The sequence below is a fragment of the Peromyscus leucopus genome, chromosome 14 (genome assembly GCF_004664715.2).
Source record: "Peromyscus leucopus breed LL Stock chromosome 14, UCI_PerLeu_2.1, whole genome shotgun sequence".
Taxonomy (NCBI): Eukaryota; Metazoa; Chordata; class Mammalia; order Rodentia; family Cricetidae; genus Peromyscus; species Peromyscus leucopus.
In genome coordinates, this window is record NC_051075.1 from 51,828,114 (window position 1) to 51,848,271 (window position 20,158).

The 20,158-nt window shown below is 47.3% G+C and overlaps 2 protein-coding genes across 6 annotated transcripts in view; one reads left to right on the plus strand and one right to left on the minus strand.

Annotated features, from left to right (window-relative positions):
- Positions 1-7,709: 7,709 nt before the first annotated feature.
- Positions 7,710-20,158, minus strand: part of Heatr4 (HEAT repeat containing 4) — a 34,221-nt gene continuing 21,772 nt past the window's right edge. For 2 of the 3 annotated variants that reach the window (XM_037210702.1, XM_037210703.1), the window contains exons 11-17: positions 19,151-19,331; positions 17,850-17,919; positions 16,707-16,896; positions 16,037-16,115; positions 15,615-15,774; positions 14,077-14,165; positions 7,710-8,059 (exon numbers count right to left, since the gene is read on the minus strand). In XM_037210702.1, the coding sequence (XP_037066597.1) occupies positions 7,907-8,059; positions 14,077-14,165; positions 15,615-15,774; positions 16,037-16,115; positions 16,707-16,896; positions 17,850-17,919; positions 19,151-19,331 (922 nt within the window). In that variant the 3' untranslated portion in view covers positions 7,710-7,906. The remainder of the gene's footprint in view (positions 8,060-14,076; positions 14,166-15,614; positions 15,775-16,036; positions 16,116-16,706; positions 16,897-17,849; positions 17,920-19,150; positions 19,332-20,158) is intronic. The other variant, XM_028877044.2, reaches the window with a different exon arrangement.
- Riox1 (ribosomal oxygenase 1) lies at positions 12,173-19,483 on the plus strand. 3 transcript variants are annotated; one of them, XM_028877053.2, is made up of 3 exons: positions 12,173-14,375; positions 14,959-15,122; positions 19,044-19,483. In XM_028877053.2, exon 1 carries the CDS (start codon positions 12,219-12,221, stop codon positions 13,974-13,976), a length of 1,758 nt encoding a protein of 585 aa, XP_028732886.1. In that variant the 5' UTR covers positions 12,173-12,218; the 3' UTR covers positions 13,977-14,375; positions 14,959-15,122; positions 19,044-19,483. The 3 variants fall into 3 exon arrangements, with proteins under 3 accessions (XP_028732886.1, XP_037066600.1, XP_037066599.1); XM_037210705.1 differs by having other exon boundaries at positions 14,962-15,122; XM_037210704.1 differs by having other exon boundaries at positions 12,173-15,122.

The window sequence follows — 20,158 nt, forward strand, 5'->3', positions numbered from 1 at the left end:
CTTCTTGATTGCTTTTGACCTACTGAAATTAAAAACAAAACTCTGTGAGACCTGGCGGGCCTGATATCTGTAGACCAGGTTGGCCTTTCATTTGCAAAGATCCTCTTGACTCTGCCTCCCAAGTGCTAGGTTTAAAGAGGCATCCTTCTAAGACTAGTGTCTTAGTTAGGGTTACTATTGCTGTGATGAAACACCATCACCAAAAGCAACTCCAAAAGCAACTGGAGTAGGAAAAGGCTTATTCCACTCACACAATTCCATTTAACAGTTCATCATCAAAATGCAGTCAGGGCAGGAACTCAAGCAGGACAGGAACCTGGAGGCAGGAGCTGATACAGAGGGCATGGAGGAGTGCTGCTTACTGGCTTGCTCCCATGGCTTGCTCAGCCAGCTTGTCTCTTTCTTTTTTCTTTTTTTCCTCTGTGTAGCTCTGGCTGTCCTGGAACTCACTTTGTAGACAAGGCTGACCTCGAACTCAGAGATCTGCCTGCCTCTGCCTCCAGAGTACTGGAATTAAAGATGTGCGCCACTTTCAGCTTCAACCTGCTTTCTTATAGAACCCAGATTCACCAGTCCAGGGATAGCACACACACACACACACACACACACACACACACACACACACACACACCCCAGTGGGCTGGGCCATCCATAGTGGGCTGGGCCTTCCCATATCAATCACTCAGAAAATGCCCTACAGGCTTGCATACCACCTGATATTATGAAGGCAATTTCTCAGTTGAGGCTCCTTCCTCTATGATGACTATCACTTGTGTCAAGTTGACATAAAACTACCCATCACACCTGGATAGACTCAAGGGGCTTGCACTTAAATTGGAGTTCACTGGTTGGCTAGACTGTAGCTGGCCAGCAAGCCCCAGGGGTCCTCCTGTCTTTACGGCCCCAGTGCTGGGACTACACTTGCACGTTGCCTAACCCAGCGCTTCTGTGGATTCTGGGAACTGAACTCGGATCCTCAAGCGTATGCAACAAGCACTTTACCTTCAGAGCCGTCTCTCCAATCCCCTGTTTGTTTTTGTTGTTGTTTGAGATGACACCTAAGGAGTTCAGGCTGACTTTGACTTTGCAGTGTAGGCCACACTAGTCTCAAACTTGGGCCCTTATTGCTTCAACCTCGTGCCTTCTAGGATCACAGGGATGCACCGCCACCATTCCTGGCATGTCACAGAATCTTTGGCCCTCACCTTCCTCATGATTGAGACAGTAGCTACTTTGCTTGCTTGCAATACAACTAAAAATCATGTTTTAAGAGTCACTGGAGCTGTGCCTGGCCACTATAGGTAGCTGACAAACGGTTGATGTGATAGGATTTAGTTGTTACCCTAAGAACAGACAACCTGAAGCTGCCAGGAAGTGACTTATATGGGAAAACTGACATCTAGTGGTGCATTTTTATAACATGGGCCAAAAGGATAGTTAATTGCTGGCTTGAAACTTAATTTGGGGGGAATAACTAGACCGTGACAAAGCACCTGCTTTTATATACAGAACAATGTTTAGCTCTCATCAGTGATTTTCAAACTTGGCTGTGTTTTAGAATGACTTGTGAAGCTTTTTGAAACCTGCTAATAGAGGGCATGGTGGCACACACCTTTAATCTCAGCAATCCAGAGGCAGAGGCAGGTGGATCTCTATAAGTTCCAGGCCAGTATGGACTACATAGCAAGCTCCAGGCCAGCCAGAGCTACATAGTGAGACTTTGTCTCAAACAACAACAACAGCAACAACAACACAATAAAACAGAAACATGCCAATGTCTTGATCTCACCTGAGAGATTCTGATTTAACTGCAGGAGGTGTAGCCCAGGCTCTCTCTGTCTCTATCTCTGTTTCCTTCTCTCAGTTTTTAAAAATTTCCTAGCGGTGATATTTTTAAAAGTGATTTCAATATGTAACCAAAAGCTGGACATAGTGGTGATACCTGTGATTCAAACACTTGGAAAGAAAAGTCAAGAGTTCAAGACCAGCCTGTGCTACAGGAGACCCTATCTCAAAACACGCACACACACTCCATACCATATGCACCCACATACATCATACACACACTTCACATCATATGCACACACACACATACATCATACCCACACAGACATCATATACATACACAGACACATCACATACACTCACACATGTATGGAATGAGGCTGACAACCACTGCTGTGGTCCATGAAGTAACTATTACTCTCTTCATTATGTAATTGAAGAAAGTAAACCCAGAGGGTATGGTAGTTGTTGCTCACTTAGTAGGCAGAGACAGTTTGAACTTGATTCTCTCATATTTACCTATCTGATGTTGTCTTTGCAGAGGTTTTTAGAAGTCTGATATACTCCGAATAGCTTCCGCATATGGGAGCTGAAGGTCTGCAAACAGCTTGGGGTGAGTGGGGTAGCATAGTCCAAGGAAGGCACTGGCTGTCTGATTGTCTCTCTGGTTTCATGAGTTTAAACTTCATGAGTTTTGAACTCTACCGTCCTACTAATGGATAAACTAGCTGTGTGAGGTTAATTCTGAATCAAATTGCTATAAGATAAACATTAAACTTCTGTGAGTGTGTGTGTATGTGAGTGTATGTAAGTGTGTGTATATGATGTAGAGTGTATATGTATGTGAGTGTGGGAGGGTATGATGTGTGTGTGTGTGTGTGTGTGTGTGTGTGTGTGTGTGTGTGGTATGTGTGTTGTGATCAGGAATATATTAGAGACAACAGAGACTAAATTAATTGTCCACTTTTGAGGCCTGGAAAAGAGTTGACTGCCTACCACTTAACTTATCTGAAGCACACTTATCTGCTAGGCATTAGTGGGGGGCGGTACAGGAAAACAAAAGGCTCCAAACCCTGATATCTGAGACCTTTTGCTAACTTGGCCTCTCACAGAATTCCTCAGAGGATGGGTAACTTTGAAAGGACAGAGGAGCACGAATTTGTTCCAAGCCCATCCGGTACAAACTAAAGCTCATTGCAGACACAGGAAATGAACAGGGCCTCCCTGGGTCAGAAGGGAGGCTGCATCTCTTAATCACACATAGAGTCCAGGCCAAAGCCTGCCAACACCACGCTCAAGTAATTGCTAGGACGATTTCCCTGAATTTTATGGTGAATGTTTCTTTGATTGGCTCTTGGCAGCAGTAAGAGCAGGTTGAGGAAACCAAGGTTCAGCCAAGCGAGCAATAGTCTAGAAAGTCATCCTATGAAAAGGCTATGTTAGGGGTCACAGACTCAGCCAGAGGACTGCCTTTGGCCCACAGATGTTTTTGGCTCAGGCAATGTTTTCAAGTAATTGCCAACATTCAGCTCTGGGAAAAGTTCACATAAAAACTCTGATTTTTGTCATGAAATATAGTTGTTGTTGTTGTGTGTGTGTGTGTGTGTGTGTGTGTTTCTAGGGATTGAACCTAGGGCCTCATACATGCTAGGCAAGAGCTCTACCACTGAGCCACACCCATCATTCCTCAATATATACTTTGTTTGTTTGTTTTTGAGGCAGGATCTTATGTAGACCAGGAAGGCCTAGAACTCACTATATATTATTGGATGAGGTTGGTCTCAAGCTCATTGTGTAGCTAAGGAGGACCTTAATTTCTGATCTTCCTGCCTTCATCTCCTGAGTGCCGGGATTACAGGTGAGTGCCACTGTGCCCTGTTTATGCAGTGCTGGGAATCAAACCCAGGGCTTCATGCATGCTAGCCAAGCACTCTACTGAACCTCATGCTCAGCCCATCGTCTACTTTCTGACATACTCATGGGGATCACTAGTCCTTGAATAATGTAGCTCATTAAGAAGCAATGGAGTGGGGGGGGGGTGGGCTGTGAGATCACTCAGTTAGTACAGGTGCTTGCTGCCAAACCTGATGACCTGAGTTTGGACCCTGGGATCCGCACGGTGGGAGGAGAGAACTGATTCCCAAAAGTTGTCTTCTGACCTCCACATTTGTGCTATGACACTTAGCCAAACACATGCACACACACACACATACACAAAATAGTGTCATAACAACAGCAACTATAACAAAAGAAATAATGGGTCAGACTAGGAGAATGAAATGATACCCATAGGAAATTGTGGGAAGAAGAAAGGAAATTCTAGCACATGAGTTTTCTTTTCCTCCAGCCCCTTTCCATTGATCCGGTCTATTGAAGTGATTCACTGAGAAATGCTAACTTACATGGAATGCATGAACTAAGAGAAACACAAATCTTGGTTTAAAATAGACATTTTTTCCTAGATCTGGATTAAGAAAGAGCAGAGTTGAAGTTTGTTTGTTTGTTTGTTTCATGGCTGTTGTGGCTGGCATGCTGGGCCAAACAGAAGCTGCCTCTTACCTCAGGATGGGGACAAGCCACTCACCTTGTCAACCAGTGAGTTAATGAAAGGGAAGAAAGGGAGAGAATGGATGAAAAGGAGACAGTGGAGACATTCTATGAGAAAAGAAAATCAGCCAGCACGGAGCGTGAGGCCCTTTATGAATGGTCACGTTTCGTTAGTATGAAAGATAAGCAAAACAAAGAGGGCTAGGACACAGCTCCTCCGTTGTAAAGACAGAAGTGTTGTTGTTTCTGCTCTTTTGGGGGCCCGCCACTTAGCTCCCAAATAAATCACACACGGAGGCTTATTCTCAATTGTAAATGTCTGGTCTTAGCTTGGCTTGTTTCTTGCCAGCTTTTCTTAAATTATTCCTGCCTGCCTTTTGCCTCTGGGCCTATACCTTTCTCTATTCCTGTATACCTTTCTTTCTTACTCCGATGCTGGTTGTGTAGCTGGGTGGCTGGTTCCAGATGTCCTCCCCTCTCCCAGATTTCTCCTTCTATATATTCTCTCTGACTGCCAGCCCCGCCTATCCTTTCTCCTGCCTCACTATTGGCTATTCAGCTCTTTATTAGACCATTAGGTGTTTTAGACAGGCACAGTCACACAGCTTCACAGAGTTAAACAAATGCAACATAAACAAAAGTAACACACCTTAGAATAATATTCCCCAACATACACACGAACAACTTTGGAAGTGAGAGAGAAGAAAGAGGTGGCCATTGGGTTCTGCCAAGCCCATTCCTTCCCCCAGCCTTTCCTCCCCCTCCCCTCACCTGGAAGGTCCTTTCTCTTCGCTCTGCCTATCCAAGTCTTGCAGTCTCAGATCTGACAAAAGTTCCCAGGCTCCCATGGTTTCCCCAGATCCCTCCTCCCCAGATCCCTCCCTTAGCCCATCTGCTGTGGCCTCACAAGTCATAGATTGAGTATATTGTCCTGAAAGACTCTTGTATGTGTGTATTATAAGCCCCTTGTAAACTCCTTGAGAACAAGGGCCATTTCTTCTGTTTCTGCTTCATCTCCCATAGTGCTGATGGCCTAAGAGGCCCTCTGTGTGGCCCTGCTGCCTCAGACTGGAGAGTTCAGCTCAGCTCTCCAGCTTTTGCCAGCAACGCAAGGGGCACACAATAAAGTCCTTTCACTATTAAACGGCAGATCCAAAGATAGAGTGGCTGAGAAAGTACACACGAAGAATCATTCATTGTCTCAAATCTCTCCTGGGAGCCAGAGCCTGGGATCCTCAGGTTAGATGTGCAAGCAACTTTGATACATTGTATGCGATGGCATCTTAGGTTAGTATTTCATTTTGATGGAATGTATAAAGGAGCTGATAAAAACATGGAGCTGGGCATGTTCCTCAGCTTTTCTTTAGCATGCTCAGGGTCTGGAGTCCTGGAGTAGTGGAGACCTGGAGTGCTAGGTCAGCATCACAAAAATAACAAACAAACAAACAAACAAACAAATAAATAAATAAGAACAACAAATAGTAAGTATTTGGGTTACACCAAAGGATCAAAGGAAGTAAAGGTTTTCTTGTATGCCATTAATTGGTATTTCCTAACCCCCCCACCCCCATCATGTTCATAGTCAGGAGTTCATAGGGGGAAACTATTGTTTTTCATATTTTAATGCTGTCAGTGCTACCAAAGAGAAAATGTGTGTGTTTGGGTGTGTGGGAGGCGGGGGGAGGTTGTCTCACACTGCCATTATTTCCTTCCTTCCATTCCCACTCCCTTCTTCCCTCCCCTCCCCTCCTTTCTTTCTAGCCAGAGCCTCAATATGCAGCCCTAGCTGGCCTTAGGAGATCTGCCTGCCTCTGCCTCTCGAATGCTAAAATTAAAGATATGAGCCACCCTGCCCAGCCATCTGCCGTTATTTCTATTGCTGAACGTTGCAGTGCTTTTTAGGGTATAAATAGCAATCAGCATTTAGGAAAGAGAGCTAGATTCACACCTCCCTTGTATTTTGAGTTTCTCCTTTTCCATGGCTATTTTGGGTTTCAAGTGTACTTATAGAATTCCATCTTCTGACACAGATACGGATTTCAGCTGTTTCTCAATGCCTAAATCTTTAAAGCGTTATATATACTGAAGAGGATTCAGGAGAATTGCTGACCAGCCTTGGGAAGTTCTGGAGTTGTGATCCTAAACGTGCTCACACCCAGAAGTGCAGTGTGAAGTGGTTGTGTTGGCTTTTTATTCTTATTTTATTGTAATGGGTCAGTGATATTGCCTTTATATTTCCCTGTGGGCTGCAGTTAAGGAACTTTCTGTAGAGCAAAACTGAACATGGAGACATATAGACACACAGACACACAGACACAGACACAGACACAGACACACACACCTGGGAGGTCTCCTAAACAAACAAGATTCTAGTTTGGGTTTCAGAGAGCAATTTGCATATCTTGTGAAAGATTCTGAGTCTTTCATACTTCTACTCTAGTAAGATTTATAGGTCTGACATGTATATAGGATGTGACCTTTCAGGTATGTGGAGAAATATATTCTGTCACTTAGTGTGGAGCCAACATTCTTTAATCCTGTGTAAACAGTGCACAAGAGGAAAGCCAAGTAGTAAGCCACGCCTGGTGGCACAGTTCTGTAATCCCATCTATTAGGGAGGTCAAGACAAAAATGTGTCTCGATTACAGAGTGAGGTCAACAATGCCAGCCTGGACAACTGAGTCAACACTGCCTCAAAACTTCAAAAAAAGTTAAAAAGGGTCAGGTATGGTGGCATATGCCTTTAATCCTAGCATTTGGGAGACAGAGGCAGTCAGATCTCTTGAGGCTAGCCAGTCTACTTAGAGAATTCCAGACCCAGTTAGAACTATGTAGTTAAGACCCCACCTTAAATACACACACACACACACACACACACACACACACACACACACACACAGAGGGGGGGGGAGGGAGAGAGAGAGAGAGAGAGAGAGAGAAGGGCTAGGCTTGTAACTTAGTGGTAGAGAACTGTCCTCTAATGTGTGAGGCCCCATATTCAATCTCTAGTAACCTCCCCTTCCCCACAAAAAAGGATACCTGAGTAAATTGGGCATGGTAGCAGATACCTATAATGCCATACTCTGGAGGCTAAGGCAGGAGGATCAAAAGTTCATATTCAGCCTGGACTATATAGTAAATTCCAGGCCAGCTTGGGGTATATAGCTAAACCTGGTCTCAAAAAATAATAGTAAGCTGGGCATGGTGACTCACACTTTTAATCCCAGCACTTGGGAGGCAGAGACATGTGGATCTCTGTGAGTTGGAGGCTACCCTGGTCTACATAGTGAGTTCCAGGACATCCAGGGCTATGTAGAGAGAACCTATTTAAAATAATCTACTACTACTACTACTACTAATAACAACAACAACAATGGTAAAGCTGTTTGATAAATAGTTTATCTTTGTAAAGTGAGGATATTGTACAGTATCAATGGAAGACACAGAGTGGAGCCTGTCCACTGCTGCCGGTACCTAAGAGTAAGGGAAGCATTCAGCCTAGACAGGAGCAGATTTCCCCCTACAGAGAGAAGATTGGTGCTGGAAGACAACCTTCTCTGAGTAATTTGCCCAGCTAGAGATCTGTGTCGGATCCGAAGGGCCCTTTTTCAATCCTTTTTTCCCGGGCAGTCCGTAGATCCCTGAAAAACGGTGAGTGACTTCTTGGTTTGGGGAGTTGTACAATAGGACTCTGTAGCCAGGGACTCGGCACTTTGGGCAACACACTCTGCAGAGAAATATTAACATACAGTCTCAAGTGAGAAAACAGACCAATTTACCCAGGTTATGTGAGTAAGCTAGAAGCTATTCAATTCAATAAGAAGCTAGAAGAAGCCCCTCCCTTGACTCTGGCCAGCCTAGTGTGGAGAAGAGGCCTGAATTGCTCAGCTAACAAAGTTTGGCCATTTGCATGGCAATTTGAAGGGCTTGCTTGCTTACTTATCATTCTTTGTTTGATCCCTGGTCTCCACAGAGTGGAAAGAGAGAACTGAATCCTGCAAATTGTCCTCTGATTTCTACATGCCTGCTTGTCCTGGCTAGTTTTATGTCAACTTAACACAAGCTAATCATCTGAGAGGAGGGAACGTCAATGGAGAAGATGCCTTCATAAGATCGGTCTGTCTCAGCCGACTCCAGCTCATGGGAGCTCATGGATAGCTAGGGAGCCTGCATGGGACCAACTTAGGTCCTCTGCATGTGGGTGACAGTTGTGTAGCTTGGTCTGTTTGTGAGGCCCCTAGCAGCAGGACCAAGATCTGTCCCTGGTGCGTGAGCTGGCTTTTTGGAACCTATTCCCTATGGTGGGTTGCCTGGCTCAACTTTGATGCAGAGGGAGGAGCTTGGTCCTGCCTCAACTTGATGTGCCATGCTTTGTTGACTCCCATGGGAGGCCTGTCCCTTTCTGAGGAGTGGGGGTAGAAAGGAGGTTGGGGGAGGGGACGGGAGGAGAGGAGAGAGGGGAAACTGTCATTGGTAAGTAAAATTTAAAAAAAGAAAAGAAAAAGTTTGGGCTGTCTCTTAATGAACAGTTTTGAAACTATAAGCAATGAGCCTTCATGTAATGTATTTGTACATGTGGAAATTTTTTTTTGAGACAGGGTCTTATTATTTTGCTTAGGTGGGTCTAGAACCTGTGGACTCATGTGATCTTCTTTCTTCAGCCTCCCAAGTGATTGAAACTACAGGCGCACATCATAGGAATGAATTTTTATGTTTTTGTTCTTTTTTAAAGATATATTTTATTATTTATGTGTATGTCTGTATGACTATGCCTGTACATGTGATGAAAGTCTTATTTTGCCTGATTTCCTTCTCCCTGGTCCCATTCATAAAAAACGTCACAGAGCTGGGTAGGGTAGCTCTTGCCTGAGAAGGCCGAGTGAGGTGCAAGGATCACCACGAAGTGAGTTCCAAGCCAATCCGGGCTCTAGAGTAAGAGCCTGTCTCACAGCAGCAACCTCCCCAGTATATTCAGGCCATCATTTCAAGCCACTAGGTGGTAGACACGTATGGAGAGAGTTATTAATAGCCGCTTCTGCAGTGAGAACTGAGTCGAGCCACAGGAAAGGTGATGGAAGTCAAGATAAGTCAGATCCCGAAAGGCAACTCCCAGCTACGGGGGAAATGAGAAGACAGAGATAGCGGCTGGACTCTTTATTTAAGGAAATCACAGCGTGTTCAAAAAAAGAAAAGGATGAGGTCACAGGAAAGACTGGGAGGGGAAGATATCTGCTCGGGCGTGTGGAAATGACAAACTCTAGTCTGCTAGTAGCTAAGCACAGGATCCCCTGCCCGAGTTCACTTCCGCTTGGTCCTGGAAAGCACTTTTTGAAAAGGTGCGTTCTCCAGTGTCCGGTATGACGTGCTTTGTCTGCATCTATCTAGGGGACCGAATGCCAGGATTCTTCCAGCACTCTCGGCCTTTAGGTCACCTAGGAAGGAAGCGCTCAGGGATGGGGGTGGGGGTGTGGCGGGGTGTGGCTCAGTGCTTGCTGTGAAAGTGCGCTGACCTGAGTTTGGATCCTCACCACCCACGAAACAAGCCAGGCCTGTAGGCCCAGCACTGGGGAGGAAAAGGAAGGAAGATCCCTGGAGCTTACTAACCAGTCAGTCTACCCAAGCCCTGAGCTCCAGATTCAGTGGGAGATCTTATCTCAAAAAATAAGATGGTGATCAAGGGCAATGCCGGACACTGACCTCTGACCTACACGCGCGCGCGCACGCGCACACACACACACACACACACACACACACTTTAAAAAAGAAGGGACCTGGAGAGGTGGCTCAGTCATTAAAAGCACTAACTGTTCTTTCACAGGACCCAGGTTTGAATCCCAGCACCCTAGCTATAACCTGGCAGCTCACAACTAGCTGTAACTCCAGTTCTTGTGGTACATAGACATACATACAGGTAAAACACCCATACACGTAAATCTCAAAAAATATTTTAAATTACATTTTAAAAGGCAGTAACAGTGGTTGTTAAAGGGAGAAGGCTGTTCCTCCTGAGGCCTCTTCTTCCAGCCCCTGCAGCCTTCTACTAGGGCACTAAACTTGGCAGGGCTCTGGTTGCTTTAACACCCACCTCCCCCCCCATCCCCCCACCCCCCACCCTATCGCCGAGCAGCCCCTTTACAAGCTTTCATGATGGCTTTGTCTGATATGGTCCTCTATTAGTTTGTCACAGTAATTTTCTCCTTGCTGTGACAAAAATATCTGATAAGAAGCAACGTTAGGGAGGAGGGGTTTATGAGGATTTACAGTCCATTGCGGTAGCCGTCAATCACACTTGGTCACAGGCAGGCAGCCCAGAGTAAAGGCTGCTGTGTGAGAGCACCTGATTTCCCCCCAACCCAATCCAGGCCCCCACTCATTGGATGGTACTGCCCACAGTTGGAGTGGGCCTTCCTACTTCAACCTAATCTAAACAATCCCTCCCAGCTGTGCCCAGAGGCAGTGTTCACAATCAGTGTTAACCATCACAGGCCCCTGTCAGTTCACTTAAGCTTCCAGGGGTGTATGTAAAAATCATTTAAACTATCGAATTCCCGCTGCCATCCTGCTCCAGTCAAGAATTCTGTTCTGCTAGGCATGGTGGTACACACACATGTCACACACACACACACACACACACACACACACGCACACGCACACGCACACACGCACGCACGCACGCACGCAGAAGCAGAGTCTGCTGAGGGCTGGAGAGAAGGCTTAGTGGTTAAGGGATGTTTACTGCCCGATCAGAGGACCAGAGATAGGATTCCACAAACAATTGTAACTCCAGCGCCCAGGGGTCCGGCACTCCCTTCTGGTCTCTGTGGACACACGCACACCCTTAAAAAAAAAAAAAAAAAAAAAAGCCCAAACCTTGAAAAACAGAAGGAAGAGGAACAAACAATCTACCTGATATGTTTGCAATCTCAGATTGAGGCAAGAAGACCTGGAGATTTGAGGCCAAGCTGGACTGTGTAGCAAAACACCGACAAACGTCCTTTTCAGACAAAGAATAATAAGGGTCTCACCCTGTAACTGCAGCCTTCCAAGAGCTGGGATTACAGGCATGAACTACCATATCCCGTAAGGATTTGTAATTGAGGAAGGAGAGAGAAATGAAATGGAGAAAGGCTGAACAATGAAGTGGTATCCCCGGAAGGATTCCTCTGTGTAATAGCTCTGGCTGTCCTGGAACTCTCTTAGTAGACCAGGATAGCTCACAATGATCAGCCTGCCTCTGCCTCCGGAGTGCTGGCGTTAAAGGCTTGCCCCACCACCGCCTGGCCAACAATGGAAGTTTTCTGCAGTGAAGAGAACCAGTGAGAACTGTGATTCACATAGAATATCAAACTTGGCCTTCATTCATTCTGCCCGGAAACGGCTGAGGAACAAAAATTCCTGCCACAAAATTGACTGGAGGAAGCAGCGCGTGGTGATGCAGGCCTTTAATCCCAGCACTCCGGAGGTAGAGGCAGGGGGATCTCTGTGAGCTCGAGGCCAGCCCGGGTCTAAGCAGCAAATTCTAGGACTACGTAGCTGGAGTTAAGTGGAGAGATCCTGTCTCAAAACAAAACAAAACAAAACAAAACCAAAAACAAGCAAAAAAGAGGAATGAAGTTGTTTTCTTCTGGAATGCCTCGCGCCTTGTTTTCTTACACTGCTCGGTGCTCAAGGAATCGTTATCTGGTAGAGATTTTTGCCTTTCCAGTGTGTACCACCTAGTTAAAAGGAGGCGACTAACCCGGCCAGCGGAAGGACCCAGGAGGACGGTGGGCGTGGCCTAACCGGGGGCGGGGCGGCTGGGAGGCGCGCCCCCTTCCCAGAAAGCACCGCGTCTGCCGGCGCGCGGGTCCGGTCCCGGCTTTTCCCGGGATCCGCACCGCCCCGCCATGGACGGGCTCCGGAACAGCGCCGCGCTGCTGTCGAGGCGCGGGCGGGGGAGGCGCCGGCGGCAGCCGCAGCTCCGCGGCGGCTCGGTCTTGGCCCTGGCCCTGCGGCCCCGCAAGATCCGCAGGCCCCGGAGAAGCGCGGCGTCCCGCGTGGCCGCGCTGAGGGCTCGCGCGCTGCCCAGCGAGGCCTCGGACGCCAAGGTGGAGCCGGCCGCGGGCGAGCGGGAGACCTCGCGGTCGGCAGAGCCGCCGCGGCCGGTGCCGGTGCCGGTGCGCCCGGGGCCGGCTTCGGCGGCCGCCCCGCCGCGCCGCGTGGAGGGGCGGCGCGTCCGCGCTCCTGCCCCGTCCGCCGCCGGCCCCCCGGAGCGGCCCTGGGACTCGCCGCTGCAGCAGGTGCTGGCGGAGCTGAACGGCATCCCCAGCAGCCGGAGGCGCGCCGCCCGCCTCTTCGAGTGGCTCCTGGCGCCCATGCCTCCCGACCACTTCTACCGGCGCCTCTGGGAGCGGGAGGCGGTGCTGGTGCGGCGGCAGGACCCCAGCTACTACGAGGGCCTCTTCTCCACGGCCGACCTGGACTCGATGCTGCGCTCCGAGGACGTGCACTTCGGGCAGCACCTGGACGCCGCGCGCTACGTCGGCGGGAGGCGGGAGACCTTGAACCCCCCGGGCCGCGCCCTCCCCGCCGCCGCCTGGTCCCTGTACCGGGCCGGCTGCTCCTTGCGCCTTCTCTGCCCGCAAGCTTTCTCGCCCACCGTGTGGCAGTTTCTGGCTGTGCTCCAGGAACAGTTTGGAAGCATGGCGGGCTCCAACGTGTACCTCACGCCCCCCAACTCACAGGGCTTTGCTCCCCACTACGACGACATCGAGGCTTTCGTGCTGCAGCTGGAAGGTCGCAAACTCTGGCGAGTCTACCGACCGCGGGACCCCAGCGAGGAGCTCGCCCTGACATCTAGCCCCAACTTCAGCCAGGAGGACCTGGGTGAGCCGGTGTTGCAGACCGTGCTGGAGCCTGGAGACCTGCTGTATTTCCCTCGGGGCTTCATTCATCAAGCTGAATGTCAGGATGGAGTCCACTCTCTGCACCTCACCTTGTCCACGTACCAGCGCAATACGTGGGGCGACTTCCTGGAGGCCGTGCTGCCCTTGGCCGTGCAAGCAGCAGTAGAAGAAAATGTGGAGTTTCGCAGGGGTCTGCCTCGAGACTTCATGGATTACATGGGGGCCCAGCATTCAGACTCGAAGGATCCGCGAAGAACAGCTTTCATGGAAAAGGTGCGGGTCTTGGTTGCCCGCCTGGGACACTTCGCGCCTGTTGATGCTGTGGCTGACCAGAGAGCCAAAGACTTCATCCACGATTCCCTGCCCCCGGTGTTGACTGATAGGGAAAGGGCACTGAGTGTCCATGGGCTCCCGGTTCGCTGGGAGGCTGGAGAACCTGTTAATGTGGGGGCCCAGTTGACAACAGAAACAGAAGTCCATATGCTTCAGGACGGCATAGCTCGGCTGGTGGGCGAGGGCGGCCGTTTGTTCCTCTATTACACGGTGGAAAACTCGCGCGTGTATCATCTGGAGGAACCCAAGTGCCTGGAAATCTGCCCTCAGCAGGCGGACGCCATGGAACTCTTGCTTCGCTCCTACCCGGAGTTTGTGAGAGTAGGGGACCTGCCCTGTGACAGCGTGGAAGACCAGCTTTCCTTGGCAGCCATGTTGTATGATAAGGGGCTGCTGCTCACCAAGACGCCTCTGGTTCCCAGTTAGTCTCTTGAGGATGGCTGCAAAGGGCGCGGTCGTGGTGCTCCGCTAACACTGCCACCTTTTTTTTATTTTTTTCTCCCCTTAAAAGAAGTCATGTTCTTACCTTGCTAAGCGTCAGTGTGGTTATGTTTACCTTTATGGCTGTTTGAGTGTCACAGAGCTCAGACTTCCTTCTGGGAGGAATCTCTTCATCTAGGTGCAAAAGGAAACAGAAATTGGAGCAGAGGAGGTTAAGCTGTTTCTGCAGAAGTAACAACCCCTATCTGAGAGCACCAGCTGCATTCCCTGCAGGCTTCAGTGTATGGTGTGGCCTTGGCCGTGCGGTTCTGCTTGAGACATGAGGGATTTTTATATGGAAGTTGCTTCTTTGTGTTCTTTCTTCAGTTTGTGCTTCGGGTTGGGGTCAGTATGCTGTGTGTTAAGTTTGTATGAACATTAGAAGATTTATTAAAAAGTGCCAAAGACCGTTTCTCTTTTCTAAGCCTAGATTTTTTTTGGGTTGGTTTGAAAACAGACAAGGAAGAAGATAAGGAAGATGTGGTTGAGATGAAAGGCAACATGATGTATGATATCAGAGGAGTCTGTTAACTTTTAAAGGCGAGGGCTGGGCAGAGCAAGGGTATGCCTGGCATGCACAATGCCTTGGGTTCATTCCCTGCACCACACTCACTAAAGAAGAGAAGCCTGTCTGGTTGGGGCCATTTGTTAGCTTTGGAGGTAACTTACTCATTTGAGTTAATCTACTTGAACTCCAAACAGGACAATCCTAACAGAGAAGCTTCCAATACCAGAGTCAGCTTTGAAGTATATACATTGTATTTGCTCAGTGCTTGGTGTAAATCTGATTGGCTAGCACGGCTCCCAAAAGGACAGTGTCATGTCACCTGGCTATGTGTTGATAGGCTTTAGTCATCCAACTCTTAGCGAGCTGGCCACAGGGAAGATTGGTGTTCAAGTTACTTTCCACTCATTTGTTTTCCCCTAGCAGTTGGATGAAACTTCCCCAAATCTGGCAAGTGCATATTCTCATGATTGGTGGAAGAGAGCCTGGTGCACCAGAAAGAGCACTTGGAACCAGAAGACCCGGGTTTGGGGTGGTGGCTGGTAGGCAACCGGCCGAATGACCCGAGGCTGCTGCTTACAGATGTTGTAAGTATATTTCGGTATAGTTCCACTTCTGAACCCTCATCATTTAGAGTGTATCTAGACCTCTTAAGATCCTGTCATCGTAACTGATTGGTTTGGTTTTTAAGGCTGAGGACTTTCAGAAGTTATTTTTTTTCCCTTAAGTTAGAACATAAAAGGATTGCTCTTCTTTCAGGTGTACTTTCCAGAGATGACCATCTTTTATAAGATGAAATGTAAGGTCTTTTGGGGTGCTTAATCAAACATACATAGTAGTTACTTGTTTTTCCAAACACTTGTGCTTTTCTAGTATGTCCTTTTTAAATCAGTTCGGATAGAGCTACCTTTTAAATGGCACACAATTGCAGATGGATGAAAACCTGGGGAAGGGGAGAAGGGTTAAGTAGCCTTCCTGACTTAAGTCATACAGGCCTCCTATGAAGTTCCCAAATGTCTAGGTCCTGGGATAGTCTGGTGTGAAGAGTCAAGGGATGGGTTCACCCAAAAGAAACCTACTGTCAAAAATTTCTTGAAGAAAAGTTTCAAGTTCCAGTGGGCTTTGACCCTCTCTGGGTGGTGAATAGATGTGTCTCGCTTTTCTCTTCACAATTTTTATGGCTACTTCCATCTTCAATATTTTCTCCGTCAGCAAGTCCTTTTGATTTAGTGTTTCAATCTAAGGGGGACAATGTTAAAAAAAAAAAAAAAAAAAAAAAACAGCCAACTGTATTGGAGGAAAAAGCATTAAAATAATTGGATTATATCAATCGTGGGGTTGGGAGGCTGAGGCAAGAAGATCCCAACTTTAAGGTCATTTTTGAGTTACATAGTAAAGCTCAACCAAACATAAAAAAAGATAAAGTAATTGACTATCATGCTTATTAGTGAAACTCTTGGAGCCCTGGGTTTCCTCTTGAAAACAGTTTGTACTTATTTACCTTCTTCTTGATCTCCTGAAGCATTTCTTGATTGCCTTCCTTTTCTAAGTTGAGTGCTGTCATTGTCTGGTAAATTTCCCTGAAAGATAGGAAAGATTGTTCTACCCCATCCCTAAGAAGAGAGCTGCTGTTAAATAGGAGCTGTAGGATCTGGAATTAGACAAGAATCCTAAACTCCTCATCAACAGTTTAACTGAGTCTTCTCTGTAGAAATGACGTGATAATTTACACAGCTGTTGTGCAGTTCCAGAGTATCTGTGTGAAGACAGTGACAGTTACTACTTCTTAAACACCTTTGGGAAAGGTACCAAATGTCATTAATTGTCACCATAACTTTATAACGTAGACTTCCATCTGCATGGGAGGATTGAGACAAACGAAAAAGGGCTGCGTAGGGAGGGGCACAGCACTTAAGAGTATGGACAAGTGCACTGAAACCCTGGTTTGGTTGACTCTAGTCTGTTGTCTCAGTAGCTTGAATACACAGATAACTTAAAACTCCCTGGAAGAGGAGAAGTATCACAGGAACTATGGGAGCTGTGACAATCTACTTATGGAAGGATTTTCTGTTACCCACGTAGCCTGGAAAGGCAGAGCATGTTCAGTAGTCAAGGATTGGAGCGTTGGCAGTCCGGGAGGTCATGGCAGAAAGCAGCGGTTCAGTGCTTACTTAAGGACAGCCTCGTGGTCCTCCAGGAGCAGCACATCTAGAAAGGTGTCCCTGACCTGGTTTCCTTGAAGTTTGAGGGCTAGGATGCTCCGGCAAGCTTCCAGCCGCACACCTGGTGCTTCTTCATAGTGGATAGCCCAGAGCAGAAGATCTGTCAGCTGGGGACTCACTTGCCCAATCTGTCCCAAAGCTGTAGAGGTGAGAGGAAAAGTCTGTTCCACTGTCACTGAAGACTTAAGTTGACTGTATCCTAGCATCCAGAAGGAATTTGAGTATTGCAGACAGTATCTTGGGGATGGCACTTAATCATTAGGAGTAAAGTGAAAAGTATTTCTAAGTAGTGAAATTTAGAAAGGAAGTTGGGAGAGCTAGCAGAGCTTTGCTCAGCATGTGTGAAGTTTGATGCCTAGCTTTGGGGCAGGGTCTTGCTGTGTATCCCTGGCTGGCCTCACATCTGCAGTGGCCCTCCTGCCTTGGCCTCTTAAGGGCTGTGACTACAGGTGTGTACCACCGGCCTGACTGCATTGAGATAGTCCTTCTAAAGAACTCCTAAGAGAAGTGGTTGATCTTGCCTAGTGGGATATAAACATAGACTAGCTTGCCTATTCAGGAATAGATAGGGGGCAGATTTAACATGGAAGAGCAGTGTAGTTAAGGTAGACTGATGGGTGAGGGGGTGAGAACAATTAGTTCTCAGGATTACCTAGGTCTGGTCCTGTTAGGGCTGTACCAAAGACCATTTCAAAAAGAGAGGCAGTGCAGAAGTTCTAGGGAAAAACCTGCAAAGAGCAAGTTTTAAGCTCTGTCTTGAACCTGGTTTGACTCTTACTAAATGCTATAGTTGAAATCTCCAGGGAAAGCAAGAAGTATACAACAATGAATATCTACTAGACACTCATCCTTAATTCTGTTGGTGGGGACTGTGTAGTCTGTTCTTTGCTTAACAAGTTTAAATAGACCTAGACTTAGGATCTTTAACTAAACATTTGAAAGAAAATCTCTTTCTTTCTCAGCCCAGACTTCTGAGAAGCTAAGACAGTCCCTTCCACTATACTCTGGCTGTCTCACTACAGTTTCTAGGTATTTATTAGCATGAAGAGAGTATTTCAGGTCTAGGGCTTGGAGCTGTCATTTCTGAAATACCTCGAATGGCAAAAGCCTTGATTTTCCAGTAGGGATCTCTGTTCATCAGATTCAGGAGGCATTCAAGCACCTGTAATAGACAAGGAAAAGTTGAGTGGGAAGAACCAGAGTAAGAATGGACCAGAAGGGGCTGGAGAGATGGCTCAGAGGTTAAGAGCACTGACTGCTCTTCCAGAGGTCCTGAGTTCAATTCCCAGCAACCACATGGTGGCTCACAACCATCAATAATGAAATCTGGTGCCCTCTTCTGACACATAGGCATACTGTATAAATAAGAAATAAATCTTTAAAAAAAAAAAAAGCTAGAAAGATGGCTCAGTGGTTAAGGGCACTGACTGCTCTCCCGAAGGACCCGGGTTCAAATCCCAGCATCCACATGGCAGCTAACGACTGTCTGTAACTCAAAGATCTGACCTGCAGGCAAAACACCAATGCATACAAAATAAAAATTTAAAAAAAAGGACCAGAAACAAGGTCCCCACTTATTTCTAGGGATGCTCTAACTAGAAAAGTAGCCTTCTGTCAATGCTAGTGACAAATGGACTACAGCCTCAAGTGTCAGCCTGTGTACTAAGTAGCCGAATTGTCTACTCTTGTGTATTTTTCTCAGCACACAGATCTGTAGCCATACATACACTAACTACATGCTCTACCACTGAACTACACCACTAGTCCCAGACTCTCCCCCCCCAACACACACACTCATTTTCGAGACTGTATTACTGTGTAGCTTAGGTTGACCTCGGATGCTTTCTAATGTGTTTGGTTGTTTTGCCTGCATGTGTCTGTCTATGCACCACATAGTAAGTGCCCTCAGTGGCCAGAAGGTGGCATTGGAGTCCTCTGGAAGAGCAGTCAGTGTTCTTAACTGCTGAGCTAGTTCTCCAGCCCCTCACCTCAAATTCTGGAACCTTCTGTCTCTTGCCTTATCTTCCAAGTGCAAGGATTACACCATGCTCCACTTGGACTTCTTTTGAATACCTCTGTCCAGTTTTCCCCTAATAACGAGTGTATAAACTCTACTCATTTGCATTAACCCTTAAGCCTCTCAGCCACCAGGTATTAGGAAGCTAGTTAACTGAGATGAGAACAGAGTTGAGAGGGTGGCATGCTCTGGCTTGAAGTTTGAGCTTGTTAGGCTAAATGCCGCTCACTGACTGATGTGGCCTGTGTCTCCTTTCACCTTCCTGCCAGACTGCTCATCCCACGTTCCCACAGAATCATGGGTGTACCGTGCACAGCAGAGATACTGACGCTCTCTTCGGGTCCATCAGATAAGATGACAACATGCCTTGGCTTACCATCTTGTCACGGATCTGCAGGGCACCTGCTGCCGAACAAGCTGCCTGTCGAATTGATATGAACTCATCAGAGAAGCAGTTCAGGAAGCTTGGGAGAAGCTTGGCTGTCATGACCTTGAGCACACGGATCAGGGAGAGGGCCTCGATCCGATCCTGGAAATTTCCTTGACTCAGCTTAATCCTGTAAGATACAAGTGGCTTTTATTTCCCTTAAACTTTTCTGTACCTTGTTCTCTTCCACCTCAGGAAAGAATTCTAGCTTTGTGGGCCCAGTTACATAGACATACCTTTTCCTAGTCAGTTTATAATCATTAAAGAGTCACTGGTTTCAGACCTTGGTGTCTTATTTTCGTGAACTCCTATTACTAAGCATATGGTAGACACTTAGGTGTCTTGAAAGTGTCAAGCTGCATCTCCTCTTAGAAACACAGTGCTCATTTTGGCAGTTTCTCAGTCTGGAATGACTGCATCTCCGTGGAACTTGGCCTTTCTACTCTAGCCCACACTGAGTATCCCATTTTTTTCTTTTCTTTTCTTTTTTTGGGGTGTTTGTCGAGACAGGATTTCTCTGTGTAGTTTTGGTGCCTGTCTTGGATCTCGTTCTGTAGCCCAGGCTGGCCTTGAACTCACAGAGATCCGCCTGCCTCTGCCTCCTGAGTGCTGGGATTAAAGGTGTGCGCCACCACTGCCCGGCCGTTTTTTGTTTTTTTTTTTTTTTAAATTAAGTATTTGTATATTGAGCTTGTGTTCTAAGAGATTGCCTCATACTTAGTGGACATCAGTGTTTCCTGGCTAGCCGTGGGGGTAGTCCCTGCAGGGACTGAACTTTCTGTAGTGGATCTAGCACAGTGCTGATCGTACAGGGAGCCCAGCACGTGCTGGCTGGATCCAGATCACCCAGGCACTCTTTTTTCTTTTTCTTTTTTCTCAGAGCTGAGGACCGAACCCAGGGCCTTGCACTTGCTAGGCCAGCGCTCTACCACTGAGCTAAACCCCCAACCCCACCCA